Source organism: Piliocolobus tephrosceles, chromosome 7 (genome assembly GCF_002776525.5).
Source record: "Piliocolobus tephrosceles isolate RC106 chromosome 7, ASM277652v3, whole genome shotgun sequence".
NCBI classification, from domain to species: domain Eukaryota; kingdom Metazoa; phylum Chordata; class Mammalia; order Primates; family Cercopithecidae; genus Piliocolobus; species Piliocolobus tephrosceles.
The window spans coordinates 87,251,345-87,264,038 of NC_045440.1; the positions used below are offsets into that span (position 1 = coordinate 87,251,345).

General features: G+C 36.7%; 1 protein-coding gene across 2 annotated transcripts in view; it reads left to right on the plus strand.

The window, feature by feature from the left end:
• The window catches only part of WWP1 (WW domain containing E3 ubiquitin protein ligase 1), a 123,067-nt gene that overhangs the window by 74,583 nt on the left and 35,790 nt on the right, over positions 1–12,694 (plus strand). For both annotated transcript variants that reach the window (XM_023222838.2, XM_023222837.3), the window contains exons 10-14: positions 4,770–4,865; positions 7,154–7,328; positions 10,280–10,334; positions 10,651–10,735; positions 10,860–10,988. In XM_023222838.2, coding sequence (XP_023078606.1) covers positions 4,770–4,865; positions 7,154–7,328; positions 10,280–10,334; positions 10,651–10,735; positions 10,860–10,988 — 540 coding nt within the window. The remainder of the gene's footprint in view (positions 1–4,769; positions 4,866–7,153; positions 7,329–10,279; positions 10,335–10,650; positions 10,736–10,859; positions 10,989–12,694) is intronic.

Here is a 12,694-nt window from a genome sequence, read left to right on the forward strand (position 1 = left end):
TTCCCTTCCCTGCAGCCAGAACTTCTGCTCTGCCTAGGGGTTTCCTCACTGGAGATACTTGACGCTTGGGAACACCAGACACATTGGAGGTCAGAAATACTGTCCTAAATCAGCAGACATAAGTGAACCTTTGAAAGGTTAATAAGTAAAGAAAGTTGTAAAGTAAATTTTCAAATACACACCCAACCCAGATCCCAGAATATTGACACCCAGGATTTTACTTCTTCACCCAGGAGACTGACAGTATCTTCTATTGAAGACCTCCCCAAAACACTGACAATACTAGTATAGATTGTTCTCTAACAAAACAGCCCCATTATTATCACTCTTCAATTAATCCTGCAATCCACAAGCCCCACCCAGGCACATAAAACTCCCAGTCAGTTTTCGGTGCCCTTCTCATTAGACATCTGAGGGAAACCTCTTAATTTGAAAGATAGATATCAAAACAAACAACCTAGAAAAGACTGTTTTAAGATACCAGACTAGGGCTGAGTGCGGTGACTCCCGCCTGTAATCCCCAGCATTTTGGGAGGCCTAGGCAGACAGATCACGAGGTCAGGAGTTCGAGACCAGCCTGGCCAATATGGTGAAACCCTGCCTGTAATAAAAATACAAAAATTAGCCAGGCGTGGTGTCACGTGCCTGTAGTCCCAGCTACTCAAAAGACTGAGGCAGAAGAATTGCTTGAACCTGGGAGACGGAGGTTGCAGTGAGCCAATATTGCACCGCTGCACTCCAGCCTGGGTGACAGAGTGGGATTCCATCAAAAAAAAAAAAAAAAAAAAATAACAGACTATTTTAATATCCTATGAAGGATAAAAGTAGATAGGACATACATAAAACAAGAACCCAGAGCTATAAAAATGGAATACTCAAAGAACTAAAAAAAACTCTTGGAAATTTAATTCCGTGGAAAATTTGACTGATAAAGGTAAAGAAATTTGCCAGAGAGTAACACATAAGGATCAGTTCAGACAGTCTGATAAGAAAAGTTCTAGAAAGAGAGAAAATAGGAGGAAGTCCTTAACAAAATAACAAACACAAATTTCTTTATTGAAGAATAAACACAAATTTCTTATTGAAAAGACTCACTAAAAATCCAGGATGATAAATGAAAACAGATCTATTTTAAGATGGTTGTGAAAATTTTAGTACATTGGGGCCAATTAAATTTAAATATTTTCAGAGACTGAAAAAATAAAGCAGGTTTCATAATAATCAGAATGGCATCAGATTTCCTAGAATCTACACAAAAAGCTAGAAGACAGTGGAAGACAGTGGGTCCATGCCTTACATGCTGAAGGAAATTATACCCAACATATATTTCTGTATCCAGCCACACTGTTTAGTGTTTGCGTAGAATAAATACATTTTTCCATATCCTAGGTTTCCAAAAGTTCACTTCCTATGTCTTCTTTCTTAGAAAGCTACTAGGATTTGTGTTTTCCCAAAACTAGGTAGTGAAAGTAAAAGATGTTGGATGCAGGAATTAGGGGGTCTGCTAGGAGAAGAGTGAAAGGAATGCTGCACAATGGTGAAGGAAAGCCCAGAGTGGCCTCGGACAGCAGGCAGTCTAGACTAGAAGCTAATCAGAAGGCAGGTACAATCATAGAACAGCTAACAAGCTTGAATGTTTCAAGAGATTTATGCAACTGGAAAAGTATTTGGGGTTTAACTATAAGAATGTAGACAAGCAAATGGAAGTGGAGATAATTTTTCTAGCTAATAGTATTTTTTAAAGAAAGAAATCGGGGTATGTTCTGTGCTCAGCTGTGGGGAGAGTTTACATAGTCATAATGATAACTGTAAGGGAAAGTACAACATATGTATATATTTGGAGTGGTTGGGAGGAGGGTAAGTGTAGATGTGTGTGTGCAGGAGAGAGACCTGCAGCTTCACCTTTCCTAGTAAAATGTCAATACATTATGTTTGAAATTAAACAAGTTACAATAGGTCAAGGAAGTTAATAAGTAAAAGAAGTAAATACCAAAAAAAAAATGGACTGAAACAAAGTTGAAAATGTTGCCTTGGGGAGTGGAAAATGAAGTGAAAGAGACAGTAAGTACTGTTGTTTTTTGCAATAAGTCTCATAGACTATATGACTGTTTATGTGAAGGTATATATAATTATATAGCTATGAAAGTATATATTAAACTATCTGAAAGGATATGTAATTTTGATAAAAATTAAAGCTAAATTAAAAATAGTAAAGGATATTTGTGAAGAAACAGTTGAAACCAGGAAATTTTGCTATAGGAAAGCAATAAACAAGGACTGTGTATGGGAATTATTACCTAAAAATAGCAAAAGTAAAACTTGATCAGGTTGTTAGGTATTCATTTGGTTTTGGTAGTTAAGCTTTCATACAGAATAGCCCATTGGTACATGTTAGACATATTCCTGAAAGACCTTTAAAATGAAATTTTATATTTAACTTCTTCTTTCCCATGTGCTTTTTATATAAGCAGATAAAGTAAATCATAACTTTCAGATTGTCTGATTTTAGTGAAATGCTTTATAAGGAATATCTAAGTTTTTACAGTACTGAATATCTTGAGTGTTCCAGTGTAGGATATAATAGGCAAGTTTAATAATTTTTGTGATCCTAAGTCAGTTCTGAACTTTGGAATCTTTATTGTTTATGGTTACTACTTAAGCATTTTGTGACTTAGGTTTGTTAGATGCAGACTAAACAAATTTTTTAATTTTTTGTGTGTATTTGTCATTTTAAGTATGTATGTGTTTATGGGCGCGAACTAGGGAGTAGTTTCAGTATATATAGTTATCGTGTACAAAAATAAAGAAAATAACTTCGGCACTCTTAATAAAATAAATTTAATTGGGTTCTTTTTGGAGGGATTCTCACAGATTGATTTAATATCTGAAAATACAAATTTACCATATTAACAAATAATAGGGAAAAGTGATTTGATCCTCTCTCAAAACTTTGCAGATGGGGAAGGAAGGTAGAAGGGAAAAGTGCTGGATTCTTTATGGGAGATCCTTGAGCCTCCCTCTTGGTGCAGGACAACTTATCAAAACTCAGCATTCCAAGTTAGGGCTTCTTGATAAGCACTCACATTTAAAAACAGAATCTCTTATTGTGAAACATCACATACACACAGAAAAGTACTTTCCTTCAAAATATACAGATGAAGCTGATTTCTCACAAAATACACATTTGTAACCATCACACAAGTCACGAAAGAGAACATTGACAGCACCCTAGGAACACTCTCCCATGTCCCTTCCGAAACACTACCTTCTTGAGTTCTTGTGTTAAAGAAAAAGGAAAATATTTTCTGGTTATTCTATTTTAAAATTGAAAACAAGAGTCTTAAACTCAGAAGGACGAGTTTTTGTTTCTTTGTTTATTTATATTTTATATTTTTAAGACAGTCTTGCCCTGTTGCCCAGGCTGGAGTGCAGTGGTGCAATCACGGCTCACTGCAACCTCCACCTCCTGGGTTCAAGCAATTCTCATGCGTCAACCTCCCAAGTAGCTTGGATTACAGGAGTGTGTGCCACCATGGCTGGCTAATTTTGTGGGTGTGTGTGCGTGTGTGTGTGTGTGTGTGTTTAGTAGAGACGGGGTTTCTCCATATTGGCCAGGCTGGTCTTGAGCTCCTGACCTCAGGTGATCCACCCTCCTTAGCCTCCCAAAGTGCTGGGATTACAGGCATGAGCCACCATGCCTGGCCCACCAGTTTTTATTTTTAAAAATTATTTTTCTATACCATATTAAGAAAAGACTGAAGAGAAATTAACAGGAATCACAGAAAGAAAAAATGAGAATGGTAGAAACAAGAGATTGAGAGTCTTCAAAATAGAATATGAAAAAGATAAAATGTAATTTCCATAAATTCTGAGACCTACCAAAACGAAAATTGGGATAGATACGCACAAAGAAAAGACACTGTGCACACAGATGAAAGAATTTTCATGGAGCAGTATCACCACATACTTCTTTAAGGCGATTTCGGCTAAAAATCTTTTAGATGAGTACTTTTGAAATTACAGCCAAATCAATATATTACTTCATAGACATTTTGTGCCTTGGATTTAATATTAAGCTGAAGGTTTCTTTATTCTTTTTTTTTTTTTTTTTTTTGAGACAGAGTCTTACTCTGTCCCCCAGGCTGGAGTGCAATGGCCGGATCTCAACTCACTGCAAGCTCCGCCTCCCGGGTTTACGCCATTCTCCTGCCTCAGCCTCCTGAGTAGCTGGGACTACAGGCGTCCGCCACCTCGCCCAGCTAGTTTTTTGTATTTTTAGTGGAGACAGGGTTTCACCTTGTTAGCCAGGATGGTCTCGATCTCCTGACCTCGTGATCCGCCTGTCTTGGCCTCCCAAAGTGCTGGGATTACAGGCTTGAGCCACCGCGCCCGGCCTGGTTTCTTTATTCTTGATTCAATTTCTGTTTTCTGATAATTTGGAATTCTGTAAGTAACTTTTTAAAATGTGGGGTATTGTATTCCTTTTCTGCTAACTATACTTTTTGAGTTTCCAATACTGTAATAAACAGGGAATAATTAAGAGGTTAAAAAGGTACTAATAATTGAGAAAATGAACACTTATGTATATATATAATAGCCTTTATATATTGCTCTGTGGTGTGTGTGTGTTTATAGTCTTTTAATAAAAGTAAAGCTTATCTGTAATTTTTCTGATTATAAGGAAGAGTCATTCATTCAGTCATTCTGATTACTAGGAAGATTGTCCTAGTGTGTTGTCTCTTACTGTTATTTTTGTATTTTTATTAAAGGTGGGAACAAAGAAAAGATCCTCATGGTAGAACCTATTATGTGGATCATAATACTCGAACTACCACATGGGAGAGACCACAACCTTTACCTCCAGGGTAATATAGCATCTTTATGCATCTGCAGTTATATTTTATCACATATGTGGTTTTCAAATTTATTTAGTACAGCATAATTTGATTCTTTCATTCTGCATATATTGTTTCTTTAAATTTCCTTGTATAAATAATGAATGTTCAGTCAATGAGACTAGATAGTCTGTAGGGCTTCTTCAAGAGACTGACAAGCATTGGCATGAGTTACTGAGAGAAGCTGCAAAATTTGGTCAGTTGTCAGTCTTTCCTTGTCATTTTTTTAAGGAAAGAAAGGTAATATTTAGGACAGTTTATATGTATGGTTCTGCAAGGATAGTGATCTAAAGTATGTTATTTCATAAGATTTAATGACTTAAATATTAAAGTGGCCCAAAACTATAATCTACAAAGGTCTCCATGAGTGAACTTATACCTAAAATTGTAGAAGGTTTTAAATTAATAAAGTTTTTATTGCATACTAAAATTCATGCTATTAGGCTGTCATTCAAGGCCATTCACAAACGAGTCTTCCTTTACCTTTGTATTTTTTCATAACTGTCTACATAACTGCACTGATAGCTAGTCGAATTGTACTATTTACATTCATTTATCTCACACATTCTGTGTGTACCTGAAGTATATTTCTTAGATACTCAGATTTCCCTTCCATATTCAATTTAAAGCCCACCATTATAAAACACATTCAAAATCTAGAAAATTTAAGGCAGAGAAATGTTATTTTTGTGGGATATTTCTCTTTTATGGAACAAAGCACTCAGGCCTTGATTCTACAGTATTAAATGAGAACTTATTGGAAAACATGGCGCCGATATTGCAATATGGCAAACCGTGAAGTTCATTTTAACTCTGACAGGATCATCAAGTTATAGTCATCCATTTAGCCCATTCATTGAGTGCCATGACATGGGGTTTATTTCACTGAAATTGTTGTCCAAAAATTAGGCAGAGGTTGTCTTTAATGTCATCTTTAGCGTCTATTATTCTCTTTGTGACCCCATTGTATTTTTAGTAATAAGTTTAAGGAATTTATAATTGCTTGCTGAAAGGAGTTTGCAATCATTTTATAAATTAATGATAAAAATTGGTTTAATAGATCCTACATGTGTAGAACAGGTGGGAGTTGGCGTGAACCCTCGAGGATGAGTAGAATTCTGGTTGGTAGAGAAATAGGTAAGAGTATTCTGTGAGGCAAAAGCATGACAAAATTCAACTCATGACACCCTTGGAACCAGCAAATAGTTGGTTAGACTCTCACATGAGACCCTTGTAGGATCTCAGGGAGATGAGACTGAAAATGTGGACAGTACATTTTTATGCCATGCCAGTGAGCCTCATGGGTGGAATGACATGGAGTCCACCTGCGTTTCAGGAAGAAAATTGGCAGCAATATAATGGTAGGAAGATGAGTTAAAAAATAATAAAAAGAGTTCAGTTAACTCATCCTGAACATGGGTATTGGCTATAGAGCAGATTGCTTGGTATACAGCAAGCACTGTCAGTAAATGCTTGTCAAAGAAAGAAGGAGAGGCCAGGCACGGTGGCTCATGCCTGTAATCCCAACACTTTGGGAGGCCGAGAGGTGGGAGGATCACCTGAGGTCAGGAGTTCAAGACCAGCCTGGCCAACATGGTGAAACCCCGTCTCTACTAAAAATACAAAAAATTACCTGGGTATGGTGGTCTGTGCCTGTAATCTCAGCTACCCGGGAGGCTGAGGCAGGAAAATCACTTGAACCTGGGAGGCAGAGGTTGCAGTGAGCCGAGATCACGCCATTGCACTTCAGCCAGGGTGACAAGAGTGAAACGCCATCCCACAAAAAAAAAAAAGAGAGAGAAAGAGGATAGCCAGATTGATACTGAAACTGTTCTTTCAGTGGCCTCTTTTTAGACAGTCTTTAGAAATTATATTAGGGCTAATGCTCTCCCTCCCCTTGAGGGGCTTAAAACCTGTATGATGGGTTGATAGCTGCAGCAAACGACCATGGCACATGTGTACCTGTGTAACAAACCTGCATGTTCTACACATGTATCCCAGAAGTTCAAGTAAAATTAAAAAAATAAATAAATAAAAATAAGCAACCTCTTCTAGTGCGGGACTAAACATTACAGTGATTAAAGGAAATAAAAAGATATTAGTGGTAGAATGGGAAGGTAATTTAGCTAAAATAAATAGTTCATAGTTTCATATGTTTTAGGTATTTTAACATGTCTTGAACTTGATATTTAAAGTGAGTGAAGTAATAACTGCTTTTCATTTTCTTATATTGAGAGATTATTGTTTATTTGTGGTAGTTGGGAAAGAAGAGTTGATGATCGTGGAAGAGTTTATTATGTGGATCATAACACCAGAACAACAACGTGGCAGCGGCCTACCATGGAATCTGTCCGAAATTTTGAACAGTGGCAATCTCAGCGGAACCAATTGCAGGGAGCTATGCAACAGTTTAACCAACGATACCTCTATTCGGTAATTAGCAAATTATAAGATTGTTTACATAACTTTCTCCCTTATATGTTTGTCCTCCTCTATCATGGTGATTTTTCTTTTCTTTTCCTTTTTTTTTTTTTTTCTATCCCTTGACCATAATCACATATCTGTTTTGGTGATTTTTAGAAATGGTATAGACTGTGTTACAAGATATTTTTTAATCTTTAGTAAGTAGTGTTTCTGATATATATATATATATATATATATATATATATATGTAAGCACTTTATAATATTTTAAAATATTCTAGTTTACTAACATAACTTATACACTAAGTTTTATATCCTTACTAAGGGGTAGTTTCATAAATGCAATTCTTCATAAAATAATATTTTTGCTAATTTTCAATCCTCCACTTTTATAATAATTTTGTTTGCTTTCAACATAACCAGTTACCTTATGATTTTACTTAGAGCCAGTCTCACAGTATTCTAGCTATTCTGATTCTCTTCCCAGATTCTAAGAAGCAACGGTCATCTGTCTTGTATCATCAAAGATATTTCTAGAACTGGAAAGTTTTGTCCAAAAAGTCTAACGCTGTCTGAAAATTTGACCAATTGGTGATTTACTTATTGCCATAAGCAAACATCCGTGAGAGGAGTGGAAAAAACAAAACAAAACTCCTCTGATAAATGGTGTGATCATAGGAGGTAGAAAAGATAAATTTTAAAGTACTGGGCAACTACAGATAGTGTTTTGAGGCACCTTGAAGAAACCTAAAGTGTAGAAGCTGGCAGATAGGAAGTAGGAAAGAGACATAGAAAGAAAATGTAAGTAACTTTCTCCACAATCCTGTTGCAGTCTGACTCTTTCAACCACATTTTTTTCAGAGGTTAAATAGTAAGTTCTCATTTGCAGGTTGACCTACTCTCCCTGTTATATGTAGCTAGCAGGGAGGGAGTGGGCAGCCTAGTTTCTATAGCATTTCCTGCTGCCTTCAACTGCTGGTTCTTCTATGACTTGTACAGAAATCTGTGGTAAGGTTCCATAGTTTAGCTATATATAGTAATTATACTGTATGGTATATATAGTAATATATATAGCTATATACATACATAAAAAGTAATACATATAGCTTCGTTTTTGGTTGGACCTACCTGTACACTTGAAAACCTTTGGTGAACAGGGCAGAAGGAGGTAACAGATGTGTATCAGAAGAATGTTATCTTGCAAGTAATAGAATCTCCTTAAACACATTGAGGTTTAATTATCTCAGTACAACATCAGGTCTGGGGTAAAAGTCTAAGTGCTTCATTGATTCAGTAGTGTCATCAAGGACCTGGGTTCTTTCTGCCTTTTTGCTCTGCCATCCGTATCATACTTCAGGCCTGTTACTTTGTTTATATAGAGCTCTGCACTGTGGACCTCACATCCACAGTCTAGGCAAGAAGAAAGAGAAAGAGGAATTGAAAGGGCAGATGGCTCTGTTGTTGCAAGCCCTTGCCTTTTTTACTTAGTGAAAGATGCCCTCACCATGGCCTCTGCCTATACTTCATTGGCCAGAGTTGTTCACTCTACCAGCTCAGCTGCAAGGGAGGGGGAGTGGAATGATCTTTATGGCCACGTTTCTACCTCCAACAAAGCAGGGATTTGGTTCTCAAGAACAGGTGGAAAATAAATATTGAGTATAATTAACAGAGTCTGTTACAAGATTATATTCATCAAGATGCATTTACTTTAAGAAATTATTTTTCAGGTAATGATTTTTACATTTGTCATTATAAAATTCTTGATAGAATGCTTATATTTTCTTCAGAATATATTTCTAGGTTATAATAAGAATGGAGGCATACATTAAAATGTGTTTTTATGTATGTATGAAAATATAAAAGATACTAATTAAAGTTTATTTCTATAAATGATACTGGAATTGAGTGTTAGTTTTATTAGTGGGCATTTGTTTTAAAGAAAATTGTGATAATTGGTCTATTTTTAAACAAATAATATTGCCTCATTTAAACATCATAATTTCCTGTATGATGTTCTCCCATTTCATCTTCCCTCTATAGTTTAGTATGGAAGGACTGGGAGAGTAAGGTACTCATGCCAGTGTATTATTTTTAAATCATTTTAGAAAAACTAATAATTAATTTGATTAGTTGATAGTCTCCTCTTCATGACGTTTTATGAACTTTGTGTCTTGGCTGGGAGTGGTGGCTTACACCTGTTATCCCAGCACTGTGAGAGGCCGAGGTAGGTGGATCACGTGAGCCTCGGAGTTCGAGACCAGCCTCAGAAACATGGCAAAACCTTGTCTCTACAAAAAATACAAATATTAGCCGGGTGTGGTGGCGCATGTCTGTAGTCCCAGCTACTCGGTGGGGCTAAGGTGGGAGGATTGCTTGAGCCTGGGAAGTAGAGGCTGCTGTGAGCTTGAGATCACACCACTGCACCCCAGTCTGGGTAATAGAGCAGGAAGATCCTGTCTCAAAAAACAAAGAACTTTGTGTCTTGAAATTGCTACATTTCCTTATTATATAGATTGATCTATCTATCTATCTATCTAATAATATAGATATATTTTTGAGACAGCTTCTTGCTCTGTTGCCCAGGCTGGAGTGCAATAGTAGTGTGATCACAGTTCACTGCAACCTCCACCTCCTGGGCTCAAGTGATCCTCCCACCTCAGCCTTCCAAGTAGCTGGGACTTTAGGCATGTGCCAACATGTCTGGCTAATTTAAAAAAATATATTTTTAATAGAGACAGGGTCTTCCAGGCTGGTCTTGAACAGGATCCTGGGCTTAAGTAATCCTCCCACCTTGCCCTCCCAAAGTGCTGGGATTACAGGCGTGAGCCACTGCGCCCAGCTCCTTATCATATTTTTAGAAAATTATTATAAAATGTGATTCTGCCATGTGCCTGGCTTATTTCTACTTTCATATTAAAATACTGTTATTTTATTTCTCTCCCCAATCTTTTCTCCAATCAGGCTTCAATGTTAGCTGCAGAAAATGACCCTTATGGACCTTTGCCACCAGGCTGGGGTAAGCCGTTATGTTTTTGCTAATGATCTGTAAGGGAGATATATATATCTCCATATATATATCCCTTATTTTATATGTATATCTCCCTTATATATATCCCTTAATATATACCCCTTATAATATATAATATATATTATATATAGAATAGATTATATATTGTATATATTCTATAAGATATATTATAAGGGATACATATATCCCTGATATACTTTTTTATATATTTATATATAATGTATAATATATAACTATATATATTCCTTATTTTATATATAGATCCCAAATAGTTATTAAATATTATGGTCATTTTATATTTCAGAAAAAAGAGTGGATTCAACAGACAGGGTTTACTTTGTGAATCACAACACAAAGACAACCCAATGGGAAGATCCAAGAACTCAAGGGTATGTATATACAGCAGCCTTAAGTCATCTTGCATATATCTGTAGGTAGAATCAACCAACCTTGAATGAGATATTTTTAGTACCTAGAAAATGTTCATCTTGTGATTTTAACTTTATCTTTTAGCTTACAGAATGAAGAACCCCTGCCAGAAGGCTGGGAAATTAGATACACTCGTGAAGGTGTAAGGTACTTTGTTGATCATAACACAAGAACAACAACATTCAAAGATCCTCGCAATGGGAAGTCATCTGTGTGAGTGAAAACCTGAAGTTCTCTTTTAAATGTTGCTTAGTGAGCACATGAGAGTTAGTCTCTAACTTATCCTCAAGTTTAGAAAAACATTTTACTTTTTGGTTCAAGAAAACCTACACAAGTGATACCTTAGTATAGCTGTCTTTGCTCTCATTTGACAATGAATTTGCAGCATGTAATTCCTTAATAATAGCAATGGCAACTATTTATGTAGTGATTACTATGTGCCAAGGATTGTTCTAAGTACTTCATAGGTATTAACTCATTTTATCTTCCAATAACCCCTTGAGGTAGATACAATTATTTTTCCCTTTACCAAGTGAGGAGAGGTACAGGGAGTGTAACTAACTGTGCAAAGTTATAAGGGAAGTAATGGAGCTGGTTTCTAACTATGACAGTCAGTCTGTCTCTTGACTCTGTGCTCTTAACTGCCACGTGACACTGCTGCAATGAGATGGTCAGTGAAATGATTTTCCAGATTTAAAGATACCTTAATTAAGCAGTTGACAGATGTCTCCTTCATTCTTACTCTAAAGTGTAATATCTTTGCATAACTAAGAAAGTAGAAGCAATCATAAAAGGTCTTGTGCAAATTTGCACCACCATATCTGTCCGTCTCCTACCACCTCTCCTCCCTCCTGTTCCTGTAGATGAACTGTCATTGTTATCAAAGTCTGCTCCCTCTGCTGGTACATTCGATTCCTACCACCACTTTTCTACTTAATTGCTCCAACAGTTACCACCTTTGTCTTGCATTATCAGGTTTTAGTTCTCCACTAAATTATTCTTATCAGCTGTTATTTCTCCTAGATTAAAAAAAAAAAGCAAAAAAAAATTACAACTCTTCCCTTTACCAAACCAATGTGTTCGATCACACAGTTCATTTGTTTTTTTTTTGTTTTTTTTTTTTTTTTTTTTTTTAGATGGAGTTTCGCTCCTGTTGCCCAGGCTGGAGGGCAATGATGTGATCTCAGCTCACTGCAACCTCCGCCTCCTGGGTGCAAGCGATTCTCCTGCCTCAGCTCCCCAAGTAACTGGGATTACAGGCACCCACCACCACGTCCAGCTAATTTTTGTATTTTCAGTAGAGATGGGATTTTGCCATGTTGGCCAGGCTGGTCTCAAACTCCTGACCTCAGGCGATCCACCCGCTTTGACCTCCCAAAGTCGTGGGATTACAGGTGTGAGCCATCACACCCAGCCCACAATTCATTTTTATTGCTCCCATTTACAGGAAAGCTACTTGCACGGTTGTCTTTGTATTGCTGTTCATAGTTTCTCCTTTAAACCAACTCCAAGGAAGTTCCCGTGACACTGAATTTGCAAGGGCACCAATGATCTTCCTATTGTTAATCCAGGCATTGGTCTGCAGTCCTGTCTGATTTGACTTATTAGGAACATTTGACAATACATTTCTCTCTCCTGGCAAAAGTAGTGCTGTGAACCATACTTTCTTGATTTCCCTCTGCCTTTCTGGTCTTCTTTTGTTATTTTGCCGAGTCCTCCTTTTTTTCCTCAGCCCTTTTTTTTTAAAAAAAAAACTACATTCATTCTCTTGGTGCATTTTATTCAGTATTATGCTTTTAAAACACCAGCCTGCTAATGACTCACAAATTTAGCTCAGACTTCTCACTTGAAATTTTGCTTTCTATATTCAGCTGCTTATTGACATCTCCACTTGTAACTCCTTCCTGATAGGTCCTGTA